An 18213-nucleotide genomic window follows, 5' to 3' on the forward strand; every position below is an offset into this window, starting at 1 on the left:
GCCTCTCCCTGAACAGATGCACACGGGCTGTCTGCTGCCTTGGCTCCTTGAAGTGGCCTCCTACAGGTGTTCCTGGGACCACGAGCTCGAAAACGCCTTGCACAAATTGCAATTCACTGCATTGGACTCTGCCACTCCACGTGTGGTGATTTACGCCCTCAGAGCTTCCGACTCAGTGTTTAATTCGATGGTACCTGGTTCTGGAGAGCCCCTCAGCCTGGGGGATGCTCTGCAGGGGAGCCACTGGGGTTTCCGACCCTTCTCTGTGATGGCTTTATTTTGTGGGCAGCTGGTACAAACCTAAAAGGGATAATAGCCCATGAAACCAAAGCCCCTGCATCTGCTGGATTAACCAGGCTTCTGTGAACAGCGTGGGGGCTTCTTTTGTGAGGTGGCTGGGACAGCCACCCCCAGGACTTGGCAGAATTTCACCAGATACAGAGCTAGGAAGCCTGTGTCATAGTTTTATTTTCTTTCTCTGGCGGGGAAAGTCTTGCTGATTTGGATTTCATGCTGTTAAGTACTTAAAAAAGTTAAATTTAATACTTTAAATACTTTACAAAGTACATTTATTTATAAGAAAATGCATCTTTCTTTTCCCTGTGTTTTCTCTCTGTCAGACTTTACCCAAGAGATCTCTCAGCAGCCCCATTTCAGATGACGACTGCTCCTGTTTCAGCTGGGAGTCAGCCTGCTGATGTGAAAGCTCTGTTGACATGTAATTTTCCAGCCCTGCTACATACAGACTGGCTGCTCTCCTCCCCTGGTGCCCAGTGCCACGGAGAGGTGGAAGAAATCAGGACTCTGGGGCTTGGTTCCAGCTCTGCCATTGATCTGGTGAGAAAATCCTGACTTACCTGGCCACCTGGCTTGCTACCTGCAGGAGAACAATAATAAGGATTAAGAGGCAGAAATAAGATCCTTGGGGGAAAAGGGATTTAAAAGCAGGTTTCAAATTTCTGTTTTGGTTTCAATGGTGTCTTTACTTAGTTTTTTAATGAAGGAAAAAAAAACAGCAAAATTTGTAAGGGAGGAAATTCTCAGACTCATAAATATTGTAGTTCCTCATTCAGGCATCTGTGGAGCTGCAGTTACTTAATGACTGGCTACTCTCAGCCCATGGAGGTCTCTGCCCTGAGGTATTGAAGCCAAAACTTGTTAGGATTAAAAAAGTAAATGTTTATATAGCTACACTGAGATCATCCAGAGCTGCTGTGCTGAGGACTGGGAGTGATCCCTGGCTGGTGCACATGGAGCTGTCCGGCTCTAGCTCTAGGAAGAGTTGTCCTTCGCCTCCTTCACCCAGCACAGGCTCAGCATCCTCCCCCAGAGCCCCTGAATGCGCTCCAGGGCTGGTTTCGGATGGGGGCTGGCCTGGAAGGACGTTGGGCCCTATTGCCTGGTGGCTCCTGCACTGCTAAGGCCTGAAGATTGATAGTGGCAAGCCGTGCAGAATGTGCCTTGAGTAAGGTGTGGCTTTTGGCATCAGTGTTGTTGGGTGTCTCCACAATCTTCTGTTACAGGTCTTTTTATACAAATTGTCCCCGGTTATTTCCCCAAGTCTGTCTGCGGCCAATCTGCCCATCACCGCAGGGTGTGTGTACAAGGGATAAAAGGGATGTGCTGAAACCGCGGCAGGAGCATGAGGACACGGCTTACCTCATAGCACACGTGTCTGGGTGCTTGTTTTCATGCCAGCAAGGGAATATGGCCCTAGAACAAGCCTGGTACAATGGAGGGAGGGGCAGGGGCAGCTAACAACAATCCTGCATTGTTTATGATGTGCTGACATCTTGCAGGCCGATATGAAGAGTAGTTATCTGCTCTGAGGAGTGCAGAGTCTGGGGAGAAAATGCAGAAGATGGGAGCTGGCGGACTACATGCCAAGCTGGTGCTGGTGTTGGTTCTGGTGTTTCGTGTATGAAGGCTGAGGCACACGTTAATGGCTAGGAGGCAGGCTTGTGGGCACCCCAGGAAAAGTATGGCTCTGCAGCATGTGAATCCTTTCCTTGCTGTTGGGAAAGGAAGCCATTGACTGGAGTGTCCACGGACCTCAGATATTGCCGTGCCTGCCTAAACTGGGGACGGTCTTTTTGAGAAGGAAAAGCAGTGCACAAACGTTGCTCTGAACTGACCCCTGGGAATGACAGCAGCCTTTTCATAATCCCAGCTGACAAGGTAATGCTTTGTGACTGGCTCAGAATGCCATTTTGTACAAAATTACAGTTTCTAGATATGAAACAAATGCTGCCATGCCCACAAATATGAAATCCATAAATGTTGTCTGACCATACAGACTGAGCAGACTTTCAGAGTAAGAAGTTGTGGTTTATTAGGAAGTCATCTGCTCTCCCGTTGGGCAGCTCTGGCAGCCTCCTCTAGGGATGTTTTTGGTGATGGTCACTCGTACACAAACCTCCCCTGCTATTTCCCAGGAAATTTGGACGGTGGAGCTAAGTGCACGGCTGGGTGGCAGGGGGAGGCAATGGTGACACCCACTGGAGCCCTCAGGGGGATAACCAGCATGGGTTAAATGCAAACGGTGTGGTTTTGCTGGCTGTGCTGGAGCCACCAGCGCCTGGGTTAGGATTGAGCACTTTTAATCGTGGGCGCCTGTGCTAGCTCCAATTTTCTAACTTGCGTTGGTTTTGTGCTGGTTCAGGCAGGCCGGCCCTTCACCACAGCAAGGCAAGGGGGAGAAACCACCGCTCGTCCCCGTGCTACAAACAGACAGAAGGCGCCTCCCTCCCACACGGCTTTCTGGAAGGCCGTCAGTGCCCCCCCGCGTCCGAGCGGGGCTGCGGGGTGCGCTTCGTGCCTCAGTGCCCGGCATGGGGCGCTGGGCGCCTCCGGGTGGCGCAGCGGGCATCGGGCTGCCAGAGCGCCCGAGGGAGGGCTGTGAGGACGGCGAGGGTCTGGGGGGGAGGCGTGAGGAGCGCTTGCGGTGACTGCGTTTGCTCAGCCCCGAGCGGAGCAGGCCGAGGGGAGGCCTCATGGCGGCCTGCAGCTCCCTCAGGAGGGGAGCGGAGGGGCAGGCGCTGAGCTCTGCTCTCCGCGGACAGCGACAGGGCCCGGGGGCACGGCACGGGGCTGGGACAGCGGCGGGGCGGGCTGGGCGCTCGGTCCGTGGCCGCCCCCGAGCCGTCACACAGCGGGGGGATCCCCGCGCTGCGATTGGCTCTCCGCGGGCGGGGGCGGTGCGGTGCGGGGCCGTTTGGGTTTAAACGTTGCAGCGGGCGGGGCGGGGCTCGCCCGGTGGCGGCGCGGCGTGGCGGCGGCTGGCGGACCCCCGGCCCCCCGGCGACGGCCCCGCCATGGTGGTGCCGGCGCGGCGCGTGAAGACGGAGTACATGAAGCGCTTCACGGAGCCCCAGTGGGACGCGTGCGGCGCCTGCTACCTGGAGCTGCTGCGCTACCGCCTCAGCCGCCGCCTGCTGGAGCAGGCGCACCGGCCCTGGCTGTGGGACGGCTGGCAGCAGGGCGGCAGCGGCGCCAGCACCGCCGGCTCCCCCTCGCCGCCGCCGCCGCCGGCTGCCGGCAGCCCCCCCCCGCCGGCGTACGAGGAGGGGGAGGCGGGCGGCGAGGCGGGACGGGACGGCACCGGTAGGAGCGGGGGCGGCGTAGTGGGGTGGGTGGGTGGGTGGGGGGGGGGGGACACCGGCCGTTAACGGCCGCCCCAACGGCCGCGGGTGGCGGCGGTGCGGGAGCCGGTACCGGGGGAGCTGTGGAAGCGGGCATCCTGACTCACGGCCGCTTATGTAAAGCGTTGCCATGGAGCCGCGCATCGCGGCGCTTATATAAGCCGCAGCAGCAGCACCCCGTGCGTGCGGTGTGATGGCTGCCCTGGGTCTGGCCTTTGGGGTCCTGGGTCTGTAGCAGGTGCAGAGCCGGTCGTGCTGTGCTCCTTGCTAGCATACGTCGCCTTCTGACTCCCCAAAAATCAACTTTGTGGCATGGGCAGACAGGTAAAGTTGTCATCAGCCTCTCAAAACGATTAATCTTTAATCCCATAAAGTACCTTTCCTTACCTATAACGAAATACAACTTTATCCGGCAGCCACTGACTGGTGTTTTGCAGCGTATTTAGAACCACCTGTATGCCTCTTGTGCAGTAGCAGGGGAGTGGGGAGTTAAGCCTTATGCTGCTGGGGGTTAGTTCTGGGGTTCGATGTGCTTGTTTGGACTGGGGAGATCACATCGTCTGTCTTGATGTCCCTTGGGGCCTGAGCTTACCAGAATGACGGAGTACTAGAGCACAGAGTACTCTGATGTTCACAGCTCAGCTGCATTCACTGTCCTTAAGGATACCATGTTAGCTTTAGCTCTGTTAGCTATTTCCTCTTCAGGAGGACTGGTGTTTCACTGCCTGGAAGTGGTATAGAGTTTTGTAACCTCACAGTGGCATGGGTTTGTGTGCTACCCCCGTCTGGTCATTCAGGTGTACTAAGATGCTGTTGAGCTGAAACATGGTTATTCCATGTTGGGGGAAAATGGCAAGGCGTCAGGAATGGTCATGGATGCTCTTAAGAACATGGCCTGTCTGGGTTGGTGGAGGTGTTCTTTGCTGCTGCCTGTCCAGGTAAAGCTCTCTACCTCTCCATTGCCATGCAGTGATGAAAGCACCCCAGGTAACCAGAATGTAACAGTATTAGTGGGTCTGATCTTGCTTTCCACAAGTAGTATTTTGTAGTGCCTTCAGGAAAGTGGTATTGCAGGGTATGCGTGGAAGAAGCAAGTATGTAGCAGCTCTGAGAAGCAGCACTAAGGAATCTCACTCTGCTGAAGGAGCAGGGAATGGCAGTGTAGGAAAAGATGTGCTCTGTTAGGGTGGCCTATATATAGGCTTGGTTTCTAGTGAGGGGAGTGCTAGAAGCAGTTGGGGTTGCGCTCAGAGCTTGGGGTTTCTGCCTTTCCTGATGTGGTTTGAACACATGCCAATCCTGGGTGGATGTGGTAGGGAACAGGATCTCATTCTGTGTATCAAACCAGTGGGGTACAGCAGGTAGCTTGCTGTGACCCAGGCTGACTGGCAGCTGGTGAGGCTTGAGGCTGTGTGTGGGGACGCTGTTCAGTCCTCGGCCCTCCTGCTGCCCTCCGTGGCTGTCTCTGGAAGACACCAGGCTGACTTCCTTGGTGGCTTGATTCCAGTTGGATCTGCTCTGGAAGCAGGTAAAATCTTGATAGCTGCAGATGTGCTCCTGCTCATACAGCTGTTTTCTGTGGCCAGTGAGGGTGCGTCTGTCCTGTGTGTGCATGGTTGTCTCCTCGCCTTCGTGGCAAAGGGGCTGCAGAGCAATGCCAGCCTGCCCAGGGCAGCTTTTGGGCAGCTGTGCCTGTAGCTGGTGGAACTTTGCCATGGCTGCTCTAAGAAAATAGCTCATCTTCTCTTAGCTTCTTCCCATTTAGAATAGGAGAAAAATCTATACCTAATCTTCACTTTTTTGCAAAGTGACAGTATAAATATATTTTCTTGCAGGCATTTAAGAGCCTTAGTAAAAGGTCTGAGAACAACTCTGCTTAGGCAGCTGAATTAAGTGGAAAATTATATCAGTGTATAGCTTACTGTACAATCAGAAAGCAAGTGACTCATTCAATATTAGGCAATTAAAGATGTGTTTTTCTTTTTAGTGACTGACTAATTAAAAAGTGCAGAGGAGATAACATACAAACTGCCACCCTATGAATCTTGCATTATTCAACTGCTTTTTTTTTTTCTGGAGGAGCTTAATTATGCTAAAGTGCTGTGGGGGCAGCTGAGTATGCTCATGTCAGTGACATCTTTTGTCTTTCGCATCTGACATCCACCCACGCGCTGCAGCATCCTGGTTGTTACCTGGCTACTGCTGCTTCCCTCTGTTCTGGGGGGAAGCGGATTTCTGGCTAAGTGGTATCTGAAGTGGTTGTGGCAAAGTACGTCTGGCCAGCAGTAATGTTGCTGAATATCTGAATACTACCACATGCAGTGTTTTTTCTCTAGTAGAAACAGAATTACCTGCTCTTCACACAGCCCCTACCCATGAGGGAGCACTGAAAGCTGCAAAAACCAGCACTGCTTGACTTTAAGGTTCAGTGGTGTTGGTCTAAAGTACTGCCAGCATGAAACTCCGACATGACAACTAGGACAAGTGCGTTTTGTCAATATATCTCATGCTCAAGTGGTAGCTGAGTGATAATAAGGTGCACTGAGTGGCAATTTTGGCATAATTCCTTCTGCCTCTTCACTTGCGACACTGTTGGTGGGACTGCTCTGTAGAACATGTCCAGGCATGGGTGTGTGTTAAACATAATCCAAAGAAATCTTGACCTAAATCAGCTGGTTCAGTTGACGCATCCTCGGACCTGTCAACAGAACCCTGTGGGCTGGTAAGTGAAAGACAGGAGCTCTTGGCAGCTGCACTGCAGGCAAACATGTTTGTGGGATGATACTGCTGCACATGCATCCAGGATTAAGCCATCTTTCCATCCTTATTGTGATTTTTGCCTTCAGCACTCCTGTAGAGAGATCTGAAATGACAGCAGTGACAAGCTGGTGTCAAAGCAGTTGCCACACAGTAGTCTGACCTGGATTTGTGCAGCTCAGTAGAAGATCTGATTGCAAACTCCTTCCCTGGTCTTGCATGTCATGATGTTGCAGGTGTATTTGCTGGCTTATGTGCATGGGGAGGAGCAACTGGTGGTGGGGGAAGAAGGTAAGTGTCAGCTTAGGGGGTTACAGTACTGTGATCCAGTCACTTGAGTGTCTTTTGGCTGGAAACAAGCTTTGCCATCAAGTCAAGCCAGTTTTCTACCCAGCTGTGGTAGTCATTCATAGCCACAACTGAATACGTGCCCCCCTCAAGATGCCCTGGAGACCTGCCTTGCTTGGGGGTGTTTGTGCTTAAGTGGCTGGTGTGCAGGAGGCTTCCCAGAGCAGGCACCTCTCAAGCCCGGGCTTCAGTGCTGCATCTGAACAGGGGAGCTCCAAAGACAACTTGGGGGCAGAACCCAGAGTTTCCTGCTGTGGTACAAAACACGTCTGAACCTGAGGTAGCCCTGTATGGGGCAGACATCCCACACAGATGGTAGCGTTGGTCCCCGGGGACTTGTGGGTCTAGTAGGAAGGCTGTTGGCTCTGCTGACTTGCTGGAAGTACCTTTGAAATGGGATTCTTGTCAGCCTGGTAGAGCATGCAGTGCTGTGGGAGGGAGAACAGCTCCACCAACTCACATTGGGGCAGCGGAGGGGAGCTGTTATGCAAGTTGGGCGATGCAGGAGGACTTAAGTGACCTTTTCTGGGCTGGAGCTTTCAACTGCCCTGTTGGGTGGGCCTGGTAGCCTTGTTTTGCTGCTAAGCACTTAATCCCCTCCTGTCCAGTGTGCTCTGCTTAGCATCCGCGGTGCAGTTCGAAACTGTTCCTAGCTTTTTCCCTATCCTGGCTAATCCCTGTAATGCTGCAGCCAGTCGGTTCTGAGTTTCCTGTTCTATTTGCAGCATGTGTTCAGCAGTGCCTGCCGGAGCTGCCGTGCTGCAGGGCGAGGAGATGGCTGCTGCTGCTGGTGGCTGGGCTGCCCGAGTGGCTGGGTCTGCTCCTTCCCTGCCGTCAGCTGCTGCCTTCCTGCAACAGGGGTGCCTCACGAAATTGCTGGGATATGTGCTGTAGTTTTAAATGAGATTTAGATGTCTGATGAAGACATCAGCCTTGTACCTTCACAAACTGAGTTTATATAAATGAGCTGTAGGAGTGAATTCATTAAAATATCTGCTCTAATAGGAGGTGCACACAAGGTGCCATAGTATGCTCTGGCATACAGCGTTTACTGCAAGACTGAGCAGGATTCTGCGTGCCATTTACTCATATGCTTTTATAGCTATTTTGGGACAAGCTGGCTTCGTCATTTCTGCACCAGCTGGGACTGTATCCGAGTGAGCAGCATCCGGGCTCGTCTGTTGCTTTGAAGTAAGGCTACCGATGCGATTGCAGGGACCCTGCTTCCCTTTATTTTGGAGCCTCTAAATGCCATCTTCTGTGGCTTGTGAACTCCCGTGTTGTTGTGCTCTCCTGCAGAGAAAGAAGGTGCAGTTTTCCTGTGAAGGAAGCCATTCCATCCTGCCCCAAATGACTCATTTCATATTTGACAGCAATATGTCCCCCCTTCACTGTGTTTTTCTCTGAAATGTCACTGACATGCTCAAAACAGTTCCTCCTTTTGATACAGTCCCTTGCATACAGAAGGGGACCGAGCCAGTCCTTTTTTAAGAGCAGGCACTGTAGAGAAACTTGTAGATAACAGACTTTGGCAAGGGTATGCTTCTGTGCTGCCTGTTGCAGCCGGGATGCATGCGCGGTCTTGTCAGCGGTGAAGCTGTGCCCTAGAGAGCAGGATGCCACGCAAAGTAGGTGTTTTACAGCACTGAGGTCATTGCTGCTCACTTTTATCCAGCCTTGGCTGTGACTGAAACCTTGTGTCTGATATTTAGGTATGTAAAATTCCTCTGGCCACTCGTTGCTCCCATTCTGTCACTCCTCTGGCACCGGCTGCTTTCCTTGGCTGTTCTGTAGGGGCACTCAGTTGAACTCTGAATGCTGCCATGTTGCTGGCTACTTCTAACAGCTACTTGGCCATACTGCAGCGGCATCTGCCTCTGAATGCTGCGCCTGCACAGCTTGGAGGGCACATGTATAAAGATGGCCCTGAACAGGGCCCAGCACCAGGTGCTGTGCTGGTTTGGCAGCAAGTAGGAAACGAACAAGCCGAGCAGCTGGGCGGAGCAGGCAGCCCACCTCCGGCAGTGCTGGGGCATGCAGCAGGTTGTCTGGTACCCTGCTGGGGCAGAGCGAGGGTACGAGTGAAGCACCGCTGTGCCAAGCAGGTAACTTCCATTCTGGCAGAGCTGGATGGATATGGAATGAAATTAAAGCGGTGTCAGGTTGGGCACGCGCAAGCTTGGTTAGCTAAATCACAGCAATTAGCATGAGCAGTTGCTGTTGTGTTATGGGATGGGCAAGTCCTTCTATTCTTAATGACAGTACTTCTGTAAAGTTTGTTCTAGTTGTTTGTGGTCAACCTCTCAATATGTAAGCAAGCTGTAAGCAAGATTAATTCATTCTACACCAGTGGAGGAATTGCTTCCATACGTGCCAGAGTGTGCCGGTGCTTGCTGGAAGCACATGACTTGGAGCATGGGCAGCTTGCAGCTGGTGCAGCAGGAGTCCTGCGTGTTCAGCTTGCTCTGTGAGCAGCCTGAGGGCACCGCTGAGTGTCCAGGGCAAGGCTGCAGCTCAAGCTCAAAGGTAGCCCCTTGAAGGGAGAGCACTTAGTAGCGGGCTGCTGTGCTGTTAGGTTAACAGAAGGCTTTGGTTGTCTTTTAATCAAAAGGCATGGTTGGCCTGAAAGTCATGGAAAAACCGGGTCACGATGTCTGCTTGTGTATGTCTTATCTTGTATATTATATATATGTCTTGTATAATGCTGATCTGGCCTTCAGTATCCATCTAAATGTGCAGATTTAGATGATGCACGTTAGGTTCTGTAAACCTTAATGTCTGGTGGACGAATGCTGCACCCCTTTGTCACCTTATGCTATGGGAACAGGCAGGGCCTTTAGGGATCTTGGGTAGAGGACTGGCCAGAAAGCTGTGGGTATAATTAGAGCTCTATCCTCATATAGATTTTTTAGCAATTAGCATAGCTTTATTATTACTTCATTTTTAATCACCTGGGTCCTTTGCAGCGTGGGTCAAGTACTTAGCAAGCTACATGGAACACAATACTCATGACCAAGACTCAGAATACACAAAACCACCCAAGTCCATCAGTCCTTGGAGGACGATGACCATGGTGGTATCCTGGCCACAGGGGAGCACAGGCCTTGCCATCCAGCAGCAGTTCCGGTACAAGGCCCACTTGGAAGTTGCAGATGCTGCTTTTTGTGGGCAATATCTCATGTGCTCTTGTACTCCCTTCCGTCATGGGGTCACTGCATCCTGGCAGCCCAGCCCTGGGGGCTTTCATCGTGCTGGTGGCCAAGTGTGCTTTTCTCAGTGCTGATTACCCTGCTTGTAGATAACTGCTGTATAAAATGGCATTGGTTATGTCAGCCATGTTGTCAGGTGTCAGAAGCTGGGGGGGTGGTGACATGGTGTTAGGGAAGGTGGGGAAACTAGGGCAGCTGTGATGCTTTAAACATAAAACATTCTTCACTGAACAGATAGCAAGGGTGATGTTGATTGCTTTATAAATCTTTGGTTCATACTTTCCTCTCCTATGTAAACAGCAAACCATAATCAAGATGTAGGCATGAATAATCAGGGAGCTTGAAAATGAACTGCGCTCTTCTTTCAGTGGACGTCTGTAATATGAGGGATTTATTTTACATAGCTTTATCAGGCTTGTTCTCTGGCTGGCAGCATCTACATGCCATTCAGCAGTCCATCTGTTTGCTGTCTGAAAGATGAAAGGATGAAACAGTGAATACGGAAGATCACTGGAAACATTGTTAGTGCATTTACATTGCTGCCTGGAGCTATTAGGCTTCTGTAGCCTCATTTCAATATGTGGAAGCTGATGTGCAGAGGGATGGGCTTGGAAATATCAGTCACTAAAGAGTGAAGGCGTTTGAGCAAGGTATGCCTTTGCTGCTGTGGAATTAGTGACGTCTTCCATTGCTAAAAAAAAGTGCAGCTTCAGTGACATATCAGGAGGCTGTGCAGATAGGCATAACTGTTGTCATTGGGAGCTCAAACCAGACCTTTTCTTTTTCTTTCAGAAAAAGAAAGAGAAGATCAAGAAAAGCATCAGAAGGAAGAGCAAGAAAAAACTGTAGAACACACTTCCACAAAGGAAGCAGATAAAACCAGCCGTACAGGACGACGTCCAAGCCGAAGTGCCTTGTCCAGTCGTAACGATCGAAGATCAGCCAAAAGTCCTCAAAAGACAGATGCACCAAAGGAGAATAAACATCCATTTGCTCTGTATGGGTGGGGAGAAAAACAGACAGATACTGGAAGCCAGAAAACTCACAATGTCTGTGCTTCTGCTTCAGTGAATGAAGTAAGTAAAAAGCTTCTATTAAAGTGAGCACTGATGACTTAGTGCCTAGAAAAGGCACGCAATATCTAGGTAAAAATTCCAAGGATGCTTTTATTTGTGATTGCATGGGGGGAACTGAGGGCTTCAACAGCTTCTGTTTTGTTGTGGGTGGTACTGTCTTGTAAGTACTATCCTGCTGTGGCTATGTTATGTTATACAGGAGTGAAGTTTGGGGCTTTCTTTGCTTCCTTTGAGAGCTGATGTCATCCCTCCAGGTTTGGCTGTGATTCGAGTTGTGTATGAGCAGAGTTTCGTCAGGTTAGTCCTTCTGGGCAATAGTGTATTTCTGTGAAAAGGCTTTCGAAGTGTCAAAGAACAAAAACATGTTTGGATGCCTAGTTCTGCTTGCTGCAGAGTCTTTCTACGTGTTGCTAAACCCCGTTTCATAAAGACAGCCGGTTTTCCACAGTATCCAGTCGAGCCTGCAGAGTCCAGCTTTGGTGATACCAAAAATAGCTGTTTGAAGGAACAGTGGTTTTGGTACTTTCTCCATCAAAATGCAGCAGTAGTTGTACCTGCAAGCCTCTAGTGTGGCAAGCATACAGTGGAGACCTGAATGCACAAACCTTTTGGGAGGCTTAGAGCCCTCCTACCCACAGGAAACTCAGAGTTCTCATCAGACAGGAACCCGTCTGCCTACACTGATGACTAATGTCACAGGAAAGATGACAGGCATCAGATGAATGAATGCGAGTGTGACAAGTTATGATTGAAGACACCTCTATATGGAATGCTGGATATGCACTTTCATACTGGTCACAGCCAAGTATCTACATTTTCTGTAGGGTGTGCTTGTGGATAGAGCTGCAACCTGTGGTCCTTGCTAATGCTTTCCTCACTAGAGTTAACACTTCTGTGTGGTAGTCAAGAACTTGGGTTAGGTGTGGAGGGGACAAGCAGAGGAGGAAAGCAGTTCAGAGAGGTGTATGTAACTGTAGATAGGACTGTCAGTACAGTATTGTTATTAATATTAAAGTTACAGCAGTAAACCTAAAGATGTTTGGCATGTCTGACTCCAATAGCTTTTAACCTGTTGCCAACCTGTTTTGAGCAATACTTGGAAGTTCTGATTGATGCCTGGCTATCTTGTTTCTGGCTGTTACAGTGCTGCCAGCAAAACTGGCTCTTATAAGTGCATTGCTGCATTCTGAACTTCATGAAAACAGGAGAAAAGCAGCAGGCAGTTAGTACCAGGCATCCCAAAGCTGGGATCTGAATCTCGGAGTCTGAATCCCTGAGACAAGATATCTGAGGATTAATGTGGTGGATGTGCTGTCGATGTGTGAGGTACAGCAGCTGACTTCCAGCAGGCTGTTTTGGAAGGGGTTTGAAGCATTTTCTCCTTCCTGGGCAGCTGACCTCTTCAGGAAATGAGGAATGGGACCTGCAGCTTTTGGAAGAAGCTGCCTATCCTGGTAATGGATGCTGTTACTGGATTGATAAGGTTGGATCAGAGGTGGAAGTGGCTGACTGGTGCCTTGTTGAAGCCCAGTAGATGTTAATGTCTAACTGGAGCAGAGGGATTGATACGTTGAAAGACTTCTAACATTTCTCATGCTAGAAACAAAGTTAAAGAACCCTTAAGGGTCTCTGGTTTGTAGTGAATGGCAGGATTCCTCTGAAACACTTTCAATTATGTAAGCCATGGTAGTGCTCTGTCACTAGGGTTGGCTCTGTAGGGAGGGATTGCTTACTGCCTGCCTAGGTCACTTTTCTTGGATGTTTCAAAGTTCTTACTCTCTTGAGATGAGATCTTTAAGACTGGAAATAGAGGCAAGCAAACACAGAAGCTGGCTATTAAGACCAAATTTGGTGAAAATGATAATTTGAACATGCATCAGGACATAGGTTTTTATGTTTAAAGGTCAAGAAGTTCTTCAGTATCTAGTGAGCAGTCTCTAAGGACTGATGTTACTACTACGCCTAGATTTTAAGGGATGCATACTGAAGGATAATTAAGAATTTTCTATGGTAGAAATAGGAGAAACAAGGTTTTTAAAATGTCAGAGTTAAGATTAAGAGAAACATTAAAAATTTTTGCAGTCTTTCCCACCATGAAGTGGGGGAAATATTGCAGAATAGAGTTTGAGGTATTTCTTTATGGAAAAGTTCTATGCTTCTCTTTTATTAGTGGTGCAAATTACAGAAGAAAATGTAATCTTCCTAGCAAACCCTGTTTCTTCAGAATGGGGGTTGGGATAAATAGCAAGTGACCCTTGGCTTTCCTGGGGGGTTCCTAGCCTGTTTTCCTGCTTGTAATACTAACTCTGGTCTTCCAGATTCATGAATCTGCTCTACGAGCAAAGAACAGGAGACAAGTGGAGAAAAGGAAGCTTTCTCAGAGGCGAGTACGATCAGCAGAAACAGAGAAAGCTTGCCGGATAAAACCTCCCCCGCCAGACAACCCTTGGATGACGGAGTATATGAGATGCTACTCGGCAAGAGCTCGGTGAAATTGGATTCCATTAGGTATCGTCATAAAAAGTTTTGCCTATCAGGACACTGGTGCAAGGAACCAAACTACTTATGCAAGGTTTTTATAGGGAGTTTCCAGCTGTTAAAATATTTGTTACAGTATTTTTATCTTGGCTACCTACCTCACAGTGGGGTGTATAGTTGGAGCCATAACATTTGAAGCGGCTTTTAGATATAGCTACCCAAATTTTTAAACAATTCCCCTTTTGGGAATCTTTGTAATGTGTTTCAGTTGACTTGTTTTGGGGGTGGGGGGAGTGGAGGGGAACGCTGGCATACTGGCAATCGAGGCAAACACTTTTTGATCTTGGTTATGAGTAATCTGCTGTCCCTTACTTCAAAGTTAAGTCCTCCAAATCATGAGGACGTGGTATTATATTAGGGGGGAGAAACTTTAAAGGTGTGATGGAGGTGCCTTTGTATTTATAGTACTATTGAGTCAATACTTCTACCAAAATAAGCGTATTAAGACAGGCAACAGGAAAGCCAGTAGGTCTGGCAAGCAGCACTAATAAACATAGATGCTTTTTAGGCAGACAAATGCCAAGTGTTGTCTGTATATAGAGGCTTTCAAAAAACTTGTTTAATCAGTGAATCTGGTGATACTTTTTAATTTTCATTGCTGTTACAAAGGTCATTGTAATAAACTACTAATTTTCAGAGCAAGAAACAGCTACAGAATCATTTTGCTGTTGCTGTGCCTATTGTACCAAATAACTGATGTAGACAATCATTATCTGACAGCTGCTGCTCGACAGGCAGTTGCTTGTTGTACCAGGATCAACTTGGCACCACTGTATTAAGCTTGTGGTCAACTTATTCTACATTTAATCATGTAAATGCCAGTTTATCAGTGGGCTGGCTTCTGTCTAGTGAAGTCTATTTTTAACACTTACGAATATCTGCGCTCAGTGGGGTTAGACTGCAACATGCATTCCATGTGGTGGTGTTGTATGAGTGTGCTGTTAGGGGTTTTAAACTTAAATCACTTTTGATGATGCTTGTAGATGAAGTTGAGAAGCTTTCTGTCTCAAAATTGGTGCAGAACTCCTTGCTAGTGGGGTGAGGGCTAGGGAAGGAAGGAGAGGTACCTTTTACTAAAGAATATATATAAAGGAGCTTGAATGCTTTCAGTTTGTAGGTCTTTCACATATTAAGAGTCATTGTTTGTCAAATTCTTAGTGTTTTTTCTCCTCAGGCTGCTGTGAATGACTTTTTCAGTTTGATAACTAAACTTTAGGCAGGCTATTCCTGTAGTTGTGAGCTTTAAGGTTTTGTTCAGATGTGCTGTGTTAGTTATGTACGTTGGTTACCTTTAACATTTTTGAAGCTTGCTTTTTACAGACTAGACAACTTCTCACAGTAAGCACACTTGCACTTCTGCAGCAGAAGCCTGTGCCTGTCTTCGCTTCACTGCACAATCTCAGTGAGTAAGCAGGACTAGAATTGCTGCTGCAACAAGGGACAGTTAGATGCGTAGTTGAGTTTGGTTGTGGATGTTCTTGAAAGTATTCATGTGGAGTGACCAAACACTGCTGCCTTCTAATGTTAATTGTTGTATCAGTAATGGTTTCATTAATTTCAGTCTTACTACGGTGTCTTTGACCCCATGAAATAACCTGATTTTCAAGTATAAAGCTTTACAAGTCCTGACAACTCTTGTTCAGGCTACCAACCAGAGATCTTACAGCTTTTAAAACTGGGGAAGCAGAGCATGACTAACGATGTTTATACGTGGCAAAATGACTATATTCCAACTTCTTAGTAGGCCACAGTTTAGAACTTTCTAAAACTTCAAAACTCTGTCCAAAACTGAGACAAACTATTCACCAGAATGCTTTTATTCCATGTGGGATTATGTTCTTGCATGCTGTTTTTCCTAGTCAAGTTGCTTTGACACTTTCAATTCAGAAATCCACCCTAGTTTTGAACAACAGTGTCAAAGCACTAACTCAGTACTATTTAACAGCCCTACTAAATACAGCTTGTTCTGTTGCTGTGTACACCTCTGGCTTTGTAGACTTCATGTGACCATAGCAGATGGACTGTGTACCGTCCGTGTGTTTTGTCACGTTAAGCAGTTTTCTTGATCATGGACTTGCCTCGCTTTCCAAGGCAGCTTCCAGAGTTCTCTTCCCACTGAGAATGGAGGAGCCAAGATGACTGTGTCTGCCTTAAGTTCCCATTCTTGGATAAGATGGATCTCCCATTAGATGTTGGACTAGGGGTTTTAAATGTCTTCTGCCTTGGATACTGGGTACCAAACCTGGAAAGTCTCAAAACAGGATTGTGCAGGTGTTCTGTAGAACATGAGAAACTTTCAGCAGCATCTGGGCTGCTGTGTACTGAGGAAATATTGTAGTTCTTATCCTAGTCTGGACAAGAGCTGTTCCCCACCAAAAGTAAGTTAGAAGATAGCAGTGACAGTAATTGGATCATGTGAGTCACTTTTTTTTAAATAGTCCGTAGCTAAAAATCTTGGGTGCTATGTTGGTGCAATTTTAGTCTGAGTAATGTAATGCCTGAAGTGAGGGGCAAATTCTGCTGATCAGGTAGCTTTCTTATATTTGGGTATTATTTGACCTTTTAAAAAAAGGTTAGATCTGCTTAGGCTCTGTGAAATAGTATAGTCCTGATAACTGCAAGTTGTATATGCAAAATATTTGGTGGCCAGGCTGAGGTCTGGAAAACTATTCTAGTGTTTTAACATGAATTTTGATTGAACAGACAAATGACTTGGAAAACTGAACTTTCAAGTGTCAAAGCTTTAACTATGTTCCATAGATAAAGGAGCAGGTTGCTTTGCATCAAGTTTGACTTTGTTTTCCATTCTAGATAATGTTTACCCTATCAATGAAGAAAGTTCTGACTTTTGTCTTGCCGTGGACTTTAGAATTGAGCCAAGTTATGAATGCTTTTCACTCCTGTTTTACCAGTAAAACTTTGTAAGAACACAGTCAATACTCAGTTGAATACTCAGTTGTCCAGTCTTCATTAAAGTAACTGTTTATTCCTTTAAGTTTCTGAAAGCACTCAGCTAAGTGAAATGAGACTTTCACAGTGTAATGCTGCAATTTAACTATAGTGTTGTAAAGACTAGTGTTCACAATGTGAAATGTTGCAATGAAAACTGCATATGAATGTCCCTGTAAAGTACAGTAGCATGCCTGTTCAGTCACTGCTGTCACATCTCTGCAGCTATGAACTATGGTGGTCTTTACTGGAAGCTGAGATAGTCAAGGTGATTCCTAAATTTAGAGCCAAACTTAACTCTGAGGGACAGACCTGAATTTCTGGTAATGAATTCTATCAAGGTACCCAATGCATATTAATCAAATTTTTAACACCTAGGGGAGTATATACTGCCCTTCTAATTTTTATGGTATAAATGCAGTACAACTGAACTATAAAGGCCTCTGATTTTTTTTACTGATAAGGACCAAAAGCTAGCAATCTGAGGACTGGTGTCCAATAACCTGCATGTGCCAGTTTGTTTTCTATCTCAGTTAGTGCACTCAGCAGCAAAGCCATATGTAGAGTCTGACTCAACACCTTGACAATAGCACCTATAAAATTAGGGGTAGAAGTGAATGGGAAGCTGCCTCAGCTATTGTTAGCACTGAATTCACTTTAAATCACTTTAAAAATTCTAGGGAAATACCATCTAAGCTTGAAGCAATATGTGTTTTTTAAAGTTTTTAATAGTATGTTTTTAATGCTTCTGTATTGTCTATATTTAATAGTGTAGTGTCAACTTGTATATGTGAATAAAATGAGTGACACAGTATCCTGGAGTGCTTATACTGTGGTGTTCTTTGGGTCTCAAAATTTTTGCTACAGGGCTCTTGTAGACTGCATGCAGACTACAGCCTCTGCTTCTCATATCCTCTCCTCTTATGGAGAGTAAGTGACACTGGTAACTAGCACCAGTCTTTACAGAACTGTCATCCTGAGAGCTGAGTTTGTTTCCTATGTTCTTCCTATAACTCTCCCATGATTTTAATGTCCTTTCCTTAGATGACTGGCTTTATGTAGGATGAACTTAATTAAAAAAAGAGCCAAAACTGTAACAAGCTGTCTCAATTGCAGGCTGAAGTCCTCGTGAATCTTAACTTATAGCTGGAAAAAGGGTAATATGGGGGAAATGCAAGAAGCCACATCACTAGGAACAAATATGATGTTGCAAATGGGAGAAGTTATTTAAGAATGGCTGCACTGAATTACTATATACTTCTACAAGTACATATAGTGAATGAGGAAGCCGACTGAAACTACCAGGTATGTTTTTCCCCTGGTATTGCAATATGCTTTTCCCTGAAGTCTTTTGTTAATTCTTTCAGTGTATTGAATATGAATGCAAATTAGCCATATACACAAATAACTTTCATAGTGTTCTTTTTTTTAAGGCTCAATAGGCATAGTTCCTATTGGAGATATGTCTAATTGAGTACAAAGAAAGGAGATAATCTGTGTTGCTAAGTAGACTATAGAAGTTATAAGAGCATATACAGGATTCAAGTTGCACAGAAACATCTAACTTCTGAAACCATGTTCTTCAAGAGATCTAGGCAGATGTATCTTCCCTAGAAACTAATCAGTATTGCAGTTGTTAGGGCAAAAAGGCAAACCCAACAAAGCTAAGAACCAAGTAACTGCATGCAGCCTCAC

General features: G+C 47.0%; 1 protein-coding gene across 1 annotated transcript; it reads left to right on the forward strand.

Moving 5' to 3' along the window:
* The first annotated feature begins 3240 nt into the window (after nucleotides 1–3240).
* LOC121067261 (centriole, cilia and spindle associated protein) lies at nucleotides 3241–17330 on the forward strand. Its single transcript, XM_040551512.1, has 3 exons — nucleotides 3241–3603; nucleotides 10748–11031; nucleotides 13350–17330. Exons 1-3 carry the CDS (start codon nucleotides 3315–3317, stop codon nucleotides 13521–13523), a joined length of 747 nt encoding a protein of 248 aa, XP_040407446.1. The 5' UTR covers nucleotides 3241–3314; the 3' UTR covers nucleotides 13524–17330.
* The last annotated feature ends 883 nt before the right edge of the window (nucleotides 17331–18213 follow it).

This window comes from Cygnus olor, chromosome 3 (assembly GCF_009769625.2).
Source record: "Cygnus olor isolate bCygOlo1 chromosome 3, bCygOlo1.pri.v2, whole genome shotgun sequence".
NCBI classification, from domain to species: domain Eukaryota; kingdom Metazoa; phylum Chordata; class Aves; order Anseriformes; family Anatidae; genus Cygnus; species Cygnus olor.

Bases quoted from the DNA above. Each gene is read 5' to 3' on its own strand.
- LOC121067261 (XM_040551512.1), top strand. From the start codon at position 3,315: ATGGTGGTGCCGGCGCGGCGCGTGAAGACGGAGTACATGAAGCGCTTC. The intron at 3,604-10,747 runs GTAGGAGCGGGG...TTTTTCTTTCAG, and splicing joins GGCGGGACGGGACGGCACCG to AAAAAGAAAGAGAAGATCAA. The intron at 11,032-13,349 runs GTAAGTAAAAAG...CTGGTCTTCCAG, and splicing joins CTTCTGCTTCAGTGAATGAA to ATTCATGAATCTGCTCTACG.